This window comes from Oryza sativa, chromosome 4 (genome assembly GCF_034140825.1).
Source record: "Oryza sativa Japonica Group chromosome 4, ASM3414082v1".
Classification (NCBI taxonomy): domain Eukaryota; kingdom Viridiplantae; phylum Streptophyta; class Magnoliopsida; order Poales; family Poaceae; genus Oryza; species Oryza sativa.
The window spans coordinates 5,682,433-5,700,116 of record NC_089038.1 but is presented as its reverse complement, the minus strand read 5'-3'; the positions used below and the strand labels follow the sequence as shown (position 1 = coordinate 5,700,116).

The following is a 17,684-nucleotide window of genomic DNA, read 5'->3' as shown; positions in this document are numbered from 1 at the left end:
CATGGGCCTTGCCGACACGCTGCACAGCTACCTATGCTGGCCGAGGGTAGTGGCGCCAGCGCGCCGCGCAGGGCTTGGTCATCGTCGTTAAACCAATAGGAGAGGTCCCGCGCCTGAGAACATGTGAGCTTGGGCATCAGAGCCGATGGACATGGGTTGTGGTGGCGGTTAGGATGGAGCTGTCATTGAAGTGGATAGACGCGAAACGAGGAGGACGTGGCCGCCAGTGACGAGCTCCAACGTGGGGTGTGGACAGTGGAAGACCTACTCGCGGAGGATGCGGCCACCGGTGACGAGCTTCGGCGTGGTGCCTAGGCAGAGGAGGACCTGCTCAATGCGAAGGATGTGGCCACTGGCGACGAGCTCCGGCATGGTGCGTTGACAGTGGAGGAGGACCTACCTCTCGTCAAATACATTGTCGCCCATAGGGAGTATCGTTTGATACCTCATAAGTATCACCTAACAGTTCACAGGAATCATTTGATACCTACAGCTATTAGAACCTAAGTATCATGTGATACCTCGCAAGTATCACATGACACCACACAGGAATCATCCGACACCGTACCTATAGGTATCAGAACCTGATATCGTAAGTATCTTGTGGTACCTGGTAAGTATCACTTGATACCTCACGAGAATCATCTGATGCATCGCATGTATCGATGAATATCAAGTGATATTGTCGTAGGCTTTCCGGACCTTCCATTATATTTGAGGGATGAAGTGAATAATTCAAGTCATCAAACAAACATAATGAAACATCCGACACCTCGAGAGAAGAATATTGGAGACATTGCTGGGCCTTTAACCTGCCAGTCAACTTCAACCTGAGATGTGCCCGTCAAACCACTCGAAGGCGGCGACCAGATGTGTTACACATTCAGGAGACTTGACAAAAATGGCTAAAGATCTACAACATCTCAAATATTCTTAACTCATACTCATGTGAATCTAGTTCCCAGGATGTGCAATAGATTCACACTTTCATCTCAAGCATGATTATACATAGCAAACACAAATAAGATGAAAGCGATTATAAACTACATCTACTTTAGTTACATTAGCCGACCGGCCAAATAAATATATAGAACAGCGGAAGCTTGTCTACCCAATCCACAAGCACACCGACTAGGGGTTTACCCCATTAAGTTCAAGTCCTAGAAGAAGCAGTCGATTACCCGCATCACTCAAAGACTAAGACTAAAACATGCAAGCAAAAGATTAATTCAATAGCAAGAGTCAGTACATTATTAGAAATAATGTACTGGCAAGCACCAAGACAAGCCTAACACCCTACTTGCAAGGCATATAATCAAGGAAGGCATGATATGGTTCTTTTTAGCATAAAGCAGGTTTTATTTGCATAAAACATTTTCAAATCAGATTTGCTTTCAAATAAATTTCAGCAAGCAAGCACTTGACATATTGGGCATCAAAGTAGTCATTAATCATGTATAAATGTACACCTCATTGCCATCCATGGCAGCAAGGAGATCATTCTCAAATCTTATCACAATTTGAAGGTAAATTTCAGCATTTAGAAGAATAAACACAAGTTTATACTCAATACATATCCACATGCCGCTCATGACCGCGAGCACGGCTAATCGATTAGTTTTAACTCTGCAGAGTTTGTACACTTTACCCACATGATACGAAATAATAATCATGCAAGAGCATGGCATGCGATACATAAGTACCTGATTTATTACCCGCAACAAAGCTTTTCCAAAATTCATGATTTAGCCTTACACCAGCACGATACGTGTTCCTCCATCCTAGTCATACTGGAAATATGACCTAGAACCGTTAAGTGGCGGGCCCACGCCTTGAACTTAACGCCGTGGTGGCGGACACAACGGGAACCCACCCACGTGGCACAATACCGTTGTATTGGACAGACTTAGTCACCTAAACTACCACGTCGGGGTAAATAGGAAGTTTCTCTTAGTTATCCGAACTCATACACACCGGCCTACCAGAATGTAAGGCTAAACCATAAATAATTTACTAAGCTTGGGCTATCCCATACTAGCACATGTGGTTGTACTGTATACGAAATGAACTGACATTGAGTGAAGTCCTTAGGTCGGTTTGGGCGCACTCTCCCCCTATCGGTACACAACTAATCACCATATGTGCACCACTTGAGGCCCAAACCTAAAATCCATGTTTTCCACCATTTTATTTATCAAATACTTCATTTATTCATATCTGTCCAGAACTTAATAAAATCATTTTTCATGTTAATATGAGCCCAAGTGATAAGTAAAACTATTCTAAGCATGGCTAAGCAATATAGTGAACTAGTGTCAATGTAACTCATATTCCAAGTAGTATTAGGATATGATTCCTAAGGTTAGGAATGAGGGAGATGGATATATGTGGGGTTAAGGTGATAATGCAAATAATAGGAGTTTGTCTAACAAGTTTAACAAGATTTTAATGTATTAGTGTACAATCGACATGCAAGATTTGCAAACATTTTCAATAACCTCCAAAACATAGGTTCAAAGTGATCAAAGAGAGGGAGGTGGGACTTGCCTTGAAACTGGAAAAAGTCAGCACCTAAATCACTTCTTCACCGTTTAAGCAATCATCTATACAATGTACACGTTATGCAATTAAAAACACTGAAATATGCGAAAAATCCAAAATGCTCTAAAATGCATGATTTGTGCACAGTGGATAGGTACTGGTCTAAAATGAATTTATGTGAAAGAATTTCTATTTTATCTCATTTCATTTGAGAGTTATGAATTTTAGAAGTTTCGTCGGTATAGTGTAGGATTTACTTAGGTACTATTATGAAGTGTTGTCGTAAGGTGATTCTTGTTAAGTTCATGTTTGTTGGGGTGAAGATATGTGTTTTTCTAAAACTAACACATTTGGTTTCATAATCTTTAGAGTTAATATGAATTCTTTATGTATTTTACATGTTTTAACGTGTTCTAGGAATATAGTCTCTATGTGTACATGGCTTGGGAGATTTAGGTCCAGAACTTGCTCTAACTTGCTAGTGATGTATAAAATGAGTATTTTAGTTATCTAATCTAATCTTAGTTCATAATTTTAGAGTTTATATTGTTTTACTACATATTTATAAATAGGGATGGTCTATATTAGTTACTTATACCAACCTAGAAATTGTTACACGAGTTAAGTTTGCTAAGTATTTGGGAATTAATGCTGCAACTATGACCTCTCTGATCTAACAAGTTTTATTTTGGTTTATTCATAGCTAATGTGCATTTTAAATACCTCTATACATATATTTTGCTTAACCATCACTTGGTGATTAACTCCTAGGTTATCTATTTAAAGATTAGAGCTATAATTTGTACAAAAGGTGTCATATTTTATTTTACTATGATGAAACTCACTATTTGCTGGTTCTAAAGAAACTTAGTTCATTTCATTTGGACTAAAAATGAATTTTCTAAAAATTTTACAAATTAAAGGCTGCTCTATGTTGGTTATTCCTTACACGAATATTTAGAGGCTTTTATTACAAAGTAGGTATATAATTTTATTTTATAACTTGGAAGTATATGCTTTGGTGATTCTTCAGAACTTGGGTTTACTCAAAAAGGATCTAAGATGAATTTTATATAAACTTCTAAAGTTCAGTCTATGTAAAACTAGTTATTTTAAAGATAACAATTTTAGAGGCATTTGGTACAAAGTAAGTAATTACTTTTATTTTACCTAATCAGAGAGTGCATGATGATGAATCTGTATAATTTGAGTTTGTTTCAAAATAAGTTAAATTGAATTTTCTATGCATTTTATAAGTTTGTATATGCTTTACGTATGACCTAACTTAGATAAATTTTAGAGACAAAGTTTGTACAGTGAGTGTCAAGTTTTATATTCCTGGAATAAAGGTCATAACTTTGTGACTCTAAAGCAACTGGAATCACTTCAAAATGAGCTATATTTGATTTTATATGGATTTTACAACTTTGGATGTTTTCCTGTTGAAATTATAATGCTTAGATGATTTTCTTTATATTTTCCAATTTTTAAAAGGGATGGGTGCACTGGTCAGCCCTGGCCAATATGCAAAAAGGTCCCTAGGGCTTTAGGCAATCAACCCGCAGTCCTGTGATTGTTCTGTGTGTGAGGTAGGTTTTACAAAATAGCACCCAGAGTTTTGATTCTTCTCAAGTGAGGTCCTTGGTTTGAGCTGATACAGAGCTTGCCATGGCCGAGCTCGTTCTCGAGCTCGCCGGCGGTGAATGGTGGAAAATCTCGGCATGAAACCTAAACAGAAGATGTAGAGGAGTTTTGGGCGAAGCTAATGGTGGTCTTATTGTGAGCAATGTTCACCGGAATCAACGGCTACGGCAGCGCGAGCGGCGGTGGTTCTTGGGTGTAGAGTCCAGATCCTAGCAATTAGTGTGCATGCATGTGGTCTCCTAGTTTCCAGGGTGCTCACCGAGGGCTCAGACGAGGTCGTTAAGGTCTTGGTGGCTGCGACGGCTTGCGGATCATTCTAGTGGCGGCGTTTCTCCGGGGTTGAACGACGTCGGCTCGAATGGCTCAAGGACCTGCCATGCATGTGTGTCCAAGAGTTTCGTGAGGTCCCAAAGATGGTGTGTACACAAAGAATCGGACTATAGCTCACCGGAGTGGAAGGAATTGACAATGGCGATGGCGACGGGTTCAGATCGGCGACGAGGAAGAAAAGGATGTGTTCTCCGTGTTCCTAGTGTCTCTGGTGGTGATTCTTGGGGTGTCTTGAGGAGGAAGCCTAGGCAATCTTTGCGGAACAGCGGCTTGGCTCGAGATGAACGAGGATGGCCAGACGACGATGATGCCGAAGCGGCGGCGCTCCGGTGCGTGCTCCAGGGCATCGTCGGCGTGGCTTGCGTTCCGGTGGCTGTGATGCACAAAACGAATGGTGGTCAACAGAGAAAATGCTCGGCGTTGTGTGGAAAGATGGGAACACGAAAAAGATGGAGGTGACCTTGACTCAATCGGCAATTGCGATGGTCGTCTCTCCCGCGGCCGGTGATGAAGATGAGAGCAGCGGAGAGGCAGAGGACCTACTCCCTCGGTTCCTTCAGCCTCAGAGTGATGTGTGGAGTTGGGCGACTCGGTCTGGAGGAGATGGAGGCTTGACTTGAAGGCGTCGACACGTCGTCACCACGCGTCGACACGCTCGATCTCTCCCTCTGTGTTCTTGGTCAGCTGAGGGTGAGGGACAGAGAAAAGGGCAAGCCCAGGTCACTGCCAAGTGGGTCTAGGACGAAGTGCTCTAGGTGGAAGGGAGAGGTGTGGGTAAGATTCTGGGCGAACACGGTTTTGGACGAATTTTCAGGATTATTTCTCTTCTCCATCTTTGTTAATTCATATATTAATTTGTAGTGCAGAAAAGCTCATGTGGATTTTACTGGAGTTATATGAATGTACCTAGTTTTCATTTTTTTTGGTTGTACTTAAAAATTATGGATAGATTACTCACAGAAATTAGAAGAAATTGGGCCCTTTGGATACTAGTTTGAATTTTTAGGAGACCTAAACAGAGAAGATAAATTCTGAAAAAAAATATATTTATTCATGATAATTAACCTAGTATTTGAATAAATTATTTTCCTTATACACTTCCACGCAGGTAAATGTACTTTTAGACAAGGTGTGGTTTTAGCCAATTGAGAATTATAATTAATCTAATATTTGACTGGTTTGACTGATTTATTCGAGGTATCAAATTTAGTTATTAAATTGTACCAAAATTACAGTGATATGTATTTGTTGAGTAGAACCTACATGAATTTTTCCATGATTTTATCTTGCACAAATTATTTTAGATAATTAGCAAGACTTATCTCTTGTATGCAAATGTATGTAAACATTTATAGAAGTTATATTTGGACCTAAGGTGATGTTGATATGTTAGAATTACAGTTTACCTTACACATGTCATAAGCTTCTTACCTATTTATCCATAAGTTTACTTTAGCATTAAATTAAGAGGATGCTCATAAAGGTAATTAAGATAGAATATTTTCTATATAAGTTAATTTATTTACTAACTTCCATATTCATGACATGCTTTCAGATGAATAGCCAAATTAGTTTAGTGAGGCTTGACATTAGCCATGTTGATATATTTTAAGGTGTATGGTTTCTATTTTAACTTCCTCTAGCTAGCACTAGGCCCTAATGGTTTAGTTGTTTATCTAGATCTTAGTTAATATTGATGAGACCTATTATGAAATGCAAATCGAAAATCCAAATGCACATGAAGGACTCAAGTCAAAACATGTTTTATGCGAGTATGTATGCTTACACATAAGTTTACATTTTTGTTCTAGGTTATAAATGAAAAAGTTTTAATTTTCCCTCCAATTTTATTCATGCAAGAGTTAAATCAATTTCACCTAGGTTTAAAAATGGAAATTTTTGGTTCACAAAATTGAAGAACTTTGCTTTCAACTAGTTTTGATTGAAATTCAGGTATGTTACAGATATCAACGGATATCATATGCTACCAACAGGTATCAGTCAATACCTATAGGTCTCTCAAGTATCACTCGATACCTGGTAGGAATCGCCTAATACGGAGTACATGATTGGTATCACCTGATACCGGTTAGGTATCAGGACATGATACAGCTTAGAGGTATTTGGACTTGATACCTAACAGGTATCATTCCGTCCGAACGGGATTCTGTTGTATAGCATCCCCTTTTAGTTGGATGTATTTGTAAAAAAAATTCTAAAAGGTTAAAATGTAATTTTTTATTTGTAAGATAGTAGGAGGAGGACCTATTTGTAATACAAAATATTTACATTTTGTAGCCCTTTTAAATAAAGAAAACTATTGTACAAATAGGTCCTTGTCGCAGGTATGTTTGGTGATGACCTCTCTACATGTTGGCTACGAGGGGAATGGTAAGGTGGTCGGTGTCAACGTCATTGATGCCGAGGAAAGGGTTCACTTCTAAAATAAGTTTTTACAAAGATTTATTTGAAAAATAAGTTTTTAAAAAGACCAAAACTAGGAGATGAATGAATGCTCTATCCATCGATCGAACATGTGTCAATTAGGAAGCGTGCGCGGTCCTTCCATCTAGGTCCATTCTAAGGGCCTATTTAGATTGGTGCCAAAATAAACCTTATCAAAAAATTTAGCAATGCCAAAGTTTTGGCAAATTAATAACATTGTCAAAATTTTGGTAGAACTGGTTTAATAATGTTACCAAAATTCAATACACATTGCCAATATTTAGTAACAAACTAAACATAGCCACATACTACCTCTGTTTCATATTACAAGACTTTCTAGCATTACCCACATACATACATACATACATACATACATACATACATACATATATACATACATACATACATATATATGTGTGTAGATTCATTAATATCTATGTGAATGTGGGCAATGCTAGAAAATCTTATAATATAAAACGGAGAGAGTAATTATTAATTTTACCAAATAATAATATGGTTGAAAATGTCATCAAGAACATGCCCTAATTTTACCAAACCTATGCAGCTTTCACTGTGACTGTCTCTAAATATGGAAAAAATTTGGTGGAGACCGGGTGTAACCGATCTCATCTACAGCCCTGCTCCGGATGGATGCCACGTGGATGACCTAGGGATTGAACGGTTAGCTCGGCCCTGCTCCCGGCACTGCACGACGAGGACACAAGCGGCTTGGCTCCATGAGCACCCGTGTCTTTCAGGCTCTCCGTCGGCTCGATTTTACGCACATCGCGTCTCCTTTGCCTGGTGCGCAGCGACCTGCGTCTTCCTGGGGTCGTCCTCTTCCTCCTCCTCCAGCACCGCGGACGTCCTGAGACTGACATATGGGAGCACCATGGCCAATGTGTTGAGCTCCACCACTGACATCACTTTTGATGTGCTCTTTGTACTGGTGTTTTTTTTTTTTTTGGCGATCGGCTTCTAGAGTCAGGTGCTGTCGCCGGCTGCTTGTCCATGGCATGAGAAGAAAACACGCAAATTAAAAGTGTCATAGGATTTGCATCAGGGAGAAGAACTGGAGGCAGCAGGGTCATCGTCGAAGCCGTAATCGATCAAGTGTTGCGTTTCGTCCGTGGCGGCCTCCAGGAATTGGAAGACGGGTACCGTCGCAGCCAGCAGCCAAACGCGCCGCGGGATCGATCGCCTGGCGCTGCGGCTCGCCAGGCGAGGAGACGTGGTCTGCGTTGAATCGAGCCGTCGGCGAGGCTGAAAGCGTCTGCGCCTGGAGCCAACTAGCCAAGCCATCTGCATCCTCCTCGCACAGCGCCTGGGGCCGAGCCACGTGATCCATTCGATTCTTTGGTAGTCCACGTGGCAATCATCCAGTGCGGAGCTGCTCAGCTGCTGATGAGGCCGATTACACCCGGTCTCCACCAAATTTTTTTCCCCTAAATATAGACAGGTCCCTCACTCCCTCTGCCATGCTGGTCAGCTTCAAACGCTCATGGCCTCTTAAGCGCGCCATTAAAACTAACACTACACTGTCTACACACCACCGCGTACCACTTCTCCCCCTTCACCGCCACCATGCGCTCCCCGATCCGACCTCTTCTCCTCCTCCTCCCCACCATCCTCTCCGCCCTCGATCTCACCGCCGCCGCCGCGGACGATGACGACACCCTCAGGACGTACCTGGTGGTCGTCTGCCGGATGAATGGCCCCAAGGAAGGCGGCGAGCCGCTGCGCGCGTGGCACGCCTCGCTGCTCGCCTCCGTGCTCAACAGCACAACCGACGCGATCCTCTACGGCGCTGGCGCCGGCGGCAACAGGGGCGCGCCGGTGATCGGCGGGGAGAGACTGGTCTACTCCTACCAGCACGTCGTCAGCGGGTTCACCGCCCGGCTCAGGCCGCGCGAGGCGGCGGCCATGGCGAGGCTGCAGTGGTGCGTCGACGCCGTCCCGGACTCCACGTACACCCTCACCACCACGGACACGCCGCGGCTGCTCGGCATGAGCACCCCGCGGACCGGGGCGTGGAGCGTGGCCGGGAACATGGGCGACGGCGTCATCGTCGGCGTCCTCGACAACGGCGTCGACCCGCGCCACGTCTCGTTCGGGGACGAGGGGATGCGGCCGCCGCCGGCCAAGTGGCGCGGCAAGTGCGACTTCGGCGGCGCGCCGTGCAACAACAAGCTCATCGGCGGGCGGGCCAAGACGCTGGAGGACCACGGCACGCACACGTCGGGCACCGCCGTGGGCGCCTTCGTCAGGGACGTCATGGTGGAGGGGTCCAACCTCGGGATGGCCTCCGGCATGGCGCCCCGCGCGCACCTGGCGATGTACGAGGTGTGCCTCGCCGACATGTGCTCCGCCACGGAGATGCTCACCGCCACGGAGAGGGGCGCCTTCCTCGACGGCGTCGACGTGCTCTCCATCTCCGCCTCCGACAACAAGCAGAAGCCCTTCTACGACGACCTCATCGCCGTCGGGAGCTTCTCCGCCGTCATGGCGGGCGTCTTCTTCAGCACCAGCGCCGGGAACGCCGGCCCGACCGCCGAGACAGTCACCAACTGCGCGCCGTGGCAGCTCACCGTCGGCGCGAGCACCATGGGACGGCGCGTAATCTCCAAGGTCCAGCTCGGCAACGGGCTGGTGATCTACGGCGAGGCTTCCAGGAGGTACAAACGCGTCCAGAACAAGCCGATCGTCTACGTCGGCGGCAGGTTCGCCGACGGCGCGCTGAAGGCGGTCGACGTCCGGGACAAGATCGTGCTCTGCAATCGCGTCGAAAGTGCAGCCATGCTCGAGAAGATGGTCGCCGACGCCGGCGGCGTGGGCATGATCGCCATCTCCACCCAGATGCAGTTCCTCGCGACAACACCACTCGGCGCCAACTTCATGCCCCTGTCGCGCGTCAGCTACCCCGACGGCGAGACGATCAAGGCGTACATCAACTCCACGGCGAACCCCATGGCGAGCCTCCGCTTCGCCGGCGTTGTGCTGAACGCGTCCGCGCTGCCGGCCATCGCCGAGTACTCCTCGAGAGGGCCATGCGACCTGCCCAACATCGGCGTGCTCAAGCCGGACATCACCGGCCCCGGCACGAACATCGTCGCGGCCGTCCCGGACAAGAGCCCCGGCGCGAACGCCACCGCGGCGCCCACCCGCACCTTCAGCGCGAAGAGCGGCACGTCCATGTCAGCGCCGCACCTCGCCGGGATCGCGGCCGTGATAAAGAAGGCTCACCCGGAGTGGTCACCGGCCGTGATCAAGTCGGCGATGATGACGACGGCCGACGTGACGCACCGTGACGGCACGCCGGTGATCGACCTGTCGACGGGCGCGCCGGCGAGCTACTTCGCCATGGGCGCCGGGCTGGTGAACCCGACCAAGGCGCTGGACCCGGGGCTCGTCTACGACCTCACCGCCGACGACTTGGTCCCCTACATCTGCGGCCTCGGCTACAACGACAGCTTCGTCAACGACATGATCGCGCAGCCGCTGAAGAACGTCACTTGCGCCAAGTCCAAGAAGATCCAAGGCAAGGACCTCAACTACCCGTCCTTCTTGGTGACGCTCACCGCGGCGGCGCCGGTGGCCACGGCGAGGCGCACGGCGACCAACATCGGGAAGCAGCCGCTCGAGGTGTACAGAGCGGAGGTCGTCGCGCCGCCGGGCGTCGCCGTCGAGGTGGTGCCGAACAGGCTGGAGTTCGGCGGCGCCGCGCTCCAGAGGAGGGAGTTCACCGTCAAGTTCACGAGAGGCCGCAACGCCGCCGTCAATGGCGCGGCGGAGGGCAGCTTGCGGTGGGTCTCAGGCAAGCATTCCGTTCGAAGCCCGCTCGCCGTTCTCTTGAAGCCATGAATGGATCATCGGTTGTAGGGTTAGCGATGATCGATTCTAAATAGGATCATTAGTGGAAGAAAATTAGATCAAAGTATGCGGTTAATAAGATCGCCTTGTCTAAGCTCTCTGTTTGGTGTTTGCTATATAAAATCAGTTTCAGTAGGCAACTTTTGTGTGTGATTTTCATTTTAAAATCCACAAATCCATGGACTAGTTAACAAGGGGTATGTGAGTTGCATTATCCTAATTTCAGTTTTTGCTTCACAAAATTTAGGCAGTTCAGAAACTATTGTCGTAATAATTAAACGCTAAAGCACACAAGGCATTCTGAAGAAAACTATAAAAGGAGTAAAGCATTGTCAGTTGTTTTCAGAAGAAGTAATATAATGTACCAAATATTCAGAATCTCAATCCTTGAAACGTTGTCAGATGTTTTCATAGTATGAAGTATCAAGAACAACATGAACTGTAATCTGAGCTGGTAAAAATATTTGAATGTTACAACATATTGAGAGATCTCTGTGAGGGTTTCAGATTTCAGCTTCACTCTTTGAGAGTTTCAGGAACACCGCAGCTAGCGTGTACTTGTCCAAGAGCAAGATAATATGTTGTTTCAGCTCAAATTGCCTGATTAAATATCCAAAACTTTCATGAACACGTCATACCAGCCCATTATAACATACAATACCTTCATGAACACAATGAAATCAACCGTCAACTTCTGCTTGAAATTGTTAAGGTTTTTAGTCCATCAGAGGCCAAACAAATTGGAGACAAAGCACTAACCATCATAAAAAAGTAGTAATGACAACAAGGTTGCTGCAACCTAAAAACTTACAATATAAATCACAAGAACTGGGCAGTGTTGGAAATTAATCTTGTTGTTTACATTTTTAGTTATTTTTTGTATTTGCATTTTGGGACAAGGCAGAAGTGTAGTATGTGTAGCATCATTTTAGATAATGGAAGCTTTATTTAGACTCAGTTAATTACATCAAGATGATAAAATCAAACTGAGTCACCCACGGCCTCTGCATAAAATGCACACAGCCAAAAAAGAAGAAAGAAACAACCAGAACATTTCCCAAGTACAAAAGTTTGATAGAAACATATATCTTAGTGGCTATCAATCCATAGACTAGACAGCTACCCATGCTCCTGGGTAAAAAACTCTTGCGCCACCTGGTCCAACTGTCGTGATACCACCGCAATAGTATCCCACAGTCCCGGTTGGTGGAGGATAGCCCAGGTACGGAGCCACCGAGTAACTAAAGTGATAACCTGCAAAGGAGAAGACACCATCTTGTTATTAAAAATTACTCCATTCCTGCTTAGCCAAATAGACCAACACAGAGTTGTTGCACCCATAAAAAGCAGATTCCTCATGTCTTTGGGGACACAAGATAGCCAACTCCTAAACATATGACAAATATTGCGAGGAGGTTTTAAATTAGAAGCCAAATGAACTACAGACCACACCAAGCGAGATAAGCAACACTGAAAGAACAAATGTTGGATGGTTTCATCCTTGTGACAAAAACAACATGTCTTGCTACCTTTACAATTTCTCTTAGCATGGTTGTCCTTGGTGAGAAATACGCCTCGACGCAACTACCAAATGAAGATTTTAACTTTTAGGGGCACTTTCTCCTTCCAAATCCGTCTATTGATAATCGGAAATGTGTAGGATCATGGCATAGCAATTTGATTAGCAGAAGCATGTGTAGTGCGGAGTGGGCAGATCAACAGCTAGGAGTTGAGTGTCTACTCATACATGTGTAGGTGGACTAGATTAGCCATGCATGTAGGTGATTAGCAGCCATGCATGGTGATTAGCCAACAGGGGCGGATCTATCATGGGGGGCGCAGGGTCTCAATCCTTCACTACTGGCGTAAGGACCATGGGTGCCGCCATGAAGCCCCCTCTAAATTTTTGTGCTATAAGTAGATGGGATGGGGGATGTAGCTTTGTCTAGCTTCTTCAGACCATCCTGTTATTTCTTCATAGATCCGCCACTGTTAGCCAAGTATTAGGATATGCACGTTTGGAGCAAGAAGCGGTCCAGGTAGTACGCATGCATGCAGAGTTAGTTAGCTTTGGATTCATGTGTGTGGTTGCATGCATTAGCAATGTGCTCCTGCTTATGGCGTCCACGGCTGTATCGTGTGAGCGAGAGTAGTTGGGTTGTTGGCCAAAAGGCTCGGGGCCCAACGGCCTGGCCCACAACACGGCGTTTTGGTCCGGCCCAAGCATGGCATGGCTCGACTGCTGTCGGGCCATGCTGGCCCAGCCCGATTGGTGTTGGGCCATGCTTGGGCCTCTGCCTCGACATGGTGGGCTAGCCCGACCTAGCACAGTCCAATGACCAAGGAGGCAAAATAAACTTATTTCAGCCATATAAGGCATGGACCAAAGAGATGAGGCACGTAAAATAGACTTATTCCAGCCATATAGGACACGACCCAAAGAAATGAAGGAGGCAAATAGACTTATTCCAAGGAGGAGCACGGTGGGCTTTCGTGCCTTCAGGGCGGTCTGGCACGGCCCGAGTCTTATTGGGCCGTGCCTGGGCCGTTGGTGCAGCCCGTGGGTGGGCCCGACCCGGCCCGATGTAGGTCGGGCCATGTCGGTCCGACTGATTCAGACAGAATAAATTGAACAGAAACTCAAAGAAATCTAACCAAAAACATATGCGAGGCTGCACCAAGAAAGCTACCAGAACAGAGATTAACTAAGTTGAAACTTCACGCGCCCAAATCAAGAACAGATAGACACCCCAAAAAATCATGTGATGGTCATTCCCTATACCAAAATCTTCAGAATTTCTGTTTGTTACAGGGGGTAACATGAGTCACATCTCTGGACCAAAAAATAATCACAATGATAAACTACAAGAGTCACAAGAATGAACTAATGCAACACTAGGAGCTAACAAACTCGGTGGGGTCACCGTGTATTAGACATCTGACGGTTCTGGGATGTGGATCAGAGATCGGACGGTGGATCAGTTGCCACGACGGATCACGTCGATTGCTTAGGTTCTTGAAACCAATCTTAGTGTTAGTAGCTTCTTGGAGATTCCGTTATGTTCTTTGGATAGAGTTTGTACTTTGGGTTGGCTGACTTTTTGATGGAGCTATGTGAATATTTGTGCAATGACAGGCACCAATTTTTGTCAGTTCTTGTGATTCCTACAATATCTGAATATTGTAAATATCTGAATAAATGTGGAATGATAGTCATCCATTTCTGTCAGTTCTTGTGATTCCTACGAATCTGAATATTCTCAATGTCTAAATAAATGTAGAATGACAATCATGCAATTTTATCAGTTGTTGTGATTCCTGTGATATCTGAATACTCCGAATATCTGAATGTTGTTACTGTTATGATGATCAGTGCTTGTTTCCAAAAACCTGAATGTTTGTGTTAGTTCCTGAAGGAAATTGTTGGGATTGGTGTTTGTCAGTCAGTCACTGTTCTGGTGCTTGATAGATTTGGTGATGAATTTTCAGTTCTTTCGACATTTTACTACTGTACTAATAATTCAGATGTAATCTTTAGTTTAAGGTTGTCTTGAATGTGTTGAGCTCCTTCAATGTACTTGATCTTGTGAGCACTTCTTAGATTCTTATGCCATGTTTTGTCTGATTCACAGTTAAATCTTCAAATTGCTACTCTCTGATGTTCCCTGCTGTTTAGTTAGAGCTTCAGAAGTAGGGCAGTAACTATGATTCAGGTTTAGTATTACCTAGTAGTCGGTGTTATTTTAATGTAGATCTTTTTGTTGAGTTGATTTGAGTACATGCTATTGCCAATTTTAATTTTGTAAGTTGTTAGTATGCTTTGATATTGCCAACAGTGAAGAATGTGGTTTTGTAGGACATAAGAAATAAGTCCCATATCCAAGTTCGTCCCTCAATTGCAAAACCATGCAAACTCCATTCTTCAGATCTCAAAATCAGGCAACACCATCCCTGTTTGATTGTAATTTTGACACCACTGTCAAACAAAGTGGAGGTCTGGGTTTTGTTTGGTTTTGAGAGCAAGGAACAGATTTATCCAATTTTGCACTTGACACAAAAATGAAACTGAGTAAGAGCTCAGGTATGGGTAAGTATCTTTATTCAGGAGATCTCTTTATTCAATGGCATAACAATACATAGCATGATAGCAGTACTCCTTACAAACAAGGGTGGATCCACAGCTCCTTGTGTAATTGTTTGAAACTATACTTCCATTCTGTTGTCTACAGCATACATGCCAAGTACATCATCTCTCTGGAGTAGTCATACACACTGTCCCTATCTCTATCTTTACTGATTTCAAGTACATGATACAATTCACACCGGTACATCATAGACTTTCTTTACCAATCTATAACCGGAATTCAGAAAGAGTAGTCTTGAACTTGCCATCTAGCCCAACGGAGTAGTAACGCGCGGTGTAATCTCTGACGAGTGCCTCCCTGTACAAAGGCGGGTTCTCATCAGACAACAGCTCCTTGATCGGGCCATACATCCTCGTGGAAATCGGATGAAAATGGGTGCTGAAGAAACAGGCAATCGAGACTCTCGGTTCAGTGTTCTTCGCCACCACTCTATGCTCCACACTCTTGTAATTGTCATTGGAGATCAACTGAACATATGATCAAATGGAAAGAATAAGCTCCGAACAATCAAGAACATGTTTCTAGACTATTTTCTGAATTCAAGTTTGGTTGGTCTTGACTCTGAGCATGGTACCTGCAGGAGATCGGCAACATTGACGATGAACGCTCCAGGAGTTGGCGTGACATCGACCCATCGGTCCTCATGGAGGATCTGGAGGCCCCCAATGTCATCCTGGAGAAGTATGGTGAGGAAGCCGGAGTCCGAATGCCGGCTTGTCCCGATGGCGAGCTCAGGCTGGGGGCAGGGAGGGTAGTAGTGGCATAGTATGATTTGCCCCTGGTTGCATTCTATGTCTGTCAGGTAGCTCGGTTTGAGCCCAAGGCCCTCCGAGAGCAGCTCGAACAGTGTGTTCCCCAAATTCTTTACTTGTTTGGCATATTCAAACAGTGCATCCCTGCATATTAATGCAAGCTACATATGTTACCCTTAAACACCAAAAGAGACCTGATGGTACGACTAAGTCTCAGCAATCCAATTTATAGTCTAGAAACACTATATGCTAAAAAAAAGGGGGCATCTATAAGTACAGGTAAAATTCTGATTTCGTCAAAGCAGTGCCCCTTTTACTGACAGTACAGGATAAACACAGGGCTCACTTTTTTAGATAATATAAAGGAGGTCCCACTCTGAGTAATTTCATTGTACAATTAGTTTTTTTTTGATAACCATGTGATGTGAGTTTGAATAAAAAAGGCTACTAATTATATTGATATCCTGGAAACTATTCTTGTATCTTATTTTTGGGGCACCGGACATGAAAGTATGTGACCCAGCAATCATCTTTTCCTTCTCTGCCCTACTACTACGCAGCTTAATTTGTCATTTCGGATACTATTCGAAAATTTCCAGATTCAAGATGCATGATCCTTTCACACAAAAAAGCACAGCAACAACAACAACAAAAAGGCTGTACTAGTTGTTCTTCCCAATAACAACAATAAGCTTAACTGGGATTGTTAAATTAGTCAGCAAATGACTCAGATCTTGGATCTAATCAAGCTGATCTCACTACAGATTTCACTAATGAGCTTAATTAACTCGTACAAAGGCCATCATATTCTAAAGATTTACCAGCAATATCCTAATTGAAGTGTGATACTTGCAAGATCTAACAGTATTCTAGGGAAGAAGTATACAGTGAGGCTGTGAGAGGAAGCGGCTTATTACCGGCAGATCTCCGGCAAGTCGGCGGCGGGCGGCGGGTCGGGCGCCATGCGGAGGTAGAGCGTGTCGCGCCAGTTGGCCACCGGCGACTGGTACAGGTCGAAGTTGCAGTGGTACTTGACGGCTCTCCCGGGCTCGCGCGAGTAGAGCCGCGCCTTGTCGCTGCCCTCGCCGCCTCCGGACTCGTGGAACGCGCGCGCCGCGCCCGCCGCGGCGTCCATCGCGGCGAGGGGAACCCCGTGCCCCGTCACCTGGAAGAACCCCCACTCCGCCGCCGCCCGCCGGACGGCGTCGACCACGGCCGCGCGGCTCCCGCTGATGTCGATCACCGGGACGGTCGTCGTGGTCGTGGCCGCGGACGATGGCGCCGTCGCCTCCGGTGGTTCTTGATCACCATGGACGACGTTGTGGAAGATGCGGGGGAGGTGGGTGGCGCCCGACGCGACGAGGCCGCGGACGCCGGAGAGGGTGGCGTCGAGCGCGCGGAGCTCGGCGGTGCGGTCGTAGGCGGCAGCGGCGGCGGCGGGGGCGGGGTCGGAGGCCGGCATGGTGGCTGCGCGGTGGATTGCCGGTGCTTGGTGTATATATCGGCGCAAAGCGAAGCGATTGAGCGAAGCGTGGCGAGACGCGCGTGCTCGGTGCTCCTACGGCGCGCGTTTTTTTTTTCTCTTTATTCTTTTTGAGAGGGAGTGCTTCTACCGGCGCTTGATGAGTTTGACCGTATTAAACACCATTACTACGATGATATGAGCATCTCACGTATACCCATCTTATTTCTAAGTACCTCACACTATGTTTTATATTAAAAAAATAGCCGTAAATACCAGAACGAGCGTTAACTTTAGAATTTAAATTTCAGTGGACAAAATTTACCACAGAAAAACTAATCAATTAATAAGTTTCGCTCACTTCTAATGAATTAAATTTGAATATATATTATTTATTTTTTAAGAAATATCCGGGATATAATTTTTGTTGGTACAAATATACCGCCGTCGCTGTATGGGAGTGTGAAATCAACACGATATCGCTGAAGCGTTACA

General features: G+C 45.5%; 2 protein-coding genes across 2 annotated transcripts; one reads left to right on the top strand and one right to left on the bottom strand.

Moving 5' to 3' along the window:
- The first annotated feature begins 8,517 nt into the window (after positions 1–8,517).
- On the top strand, positions 8,518–11,208 carry LOC4335100 (subtilisin-like protease 4). Its single transcript, XM_015779228.3, has one exon. It carries the CDS (start codon positions 8,545–8,547, stop codon positions 10,819–10,821), a length of 2,277 nt encoding a protein of 758 aa, XP_015634714.1. The 5' UTR covers positions 8,518–8,544; the 3' UTR covers positions 10,822–11,208.
- A 3,704-nt stretch (positions 11,209–14,912) lies between these two features.
- On the bottom strand, positions 14,913–17,281 carry LOC4335099 (1-aminocyclopropane-1-carboxylate oxidase homolog 1). Its single transcript, XM_015778028.3, has 3 exons — positions 16,645–17,281; positions 15,550–15,871; positions 14,913–15,442 (listed from the first exon to the last, which is right to left on the bottom strand). Exons 1-3 carry the CDS (start codon positions 17,187–17,189, stop codon positions 15,182–15,184), a joined length of 1,128 nt encoding a protein of 375 aa, XP_015633514.1. The 5' UTR covers positions 17,190–17,281; the 3' UTR covers positions 14,913–15,181.
- Positions 17,282–17,684: the final 403 nt, after the last annotated feature.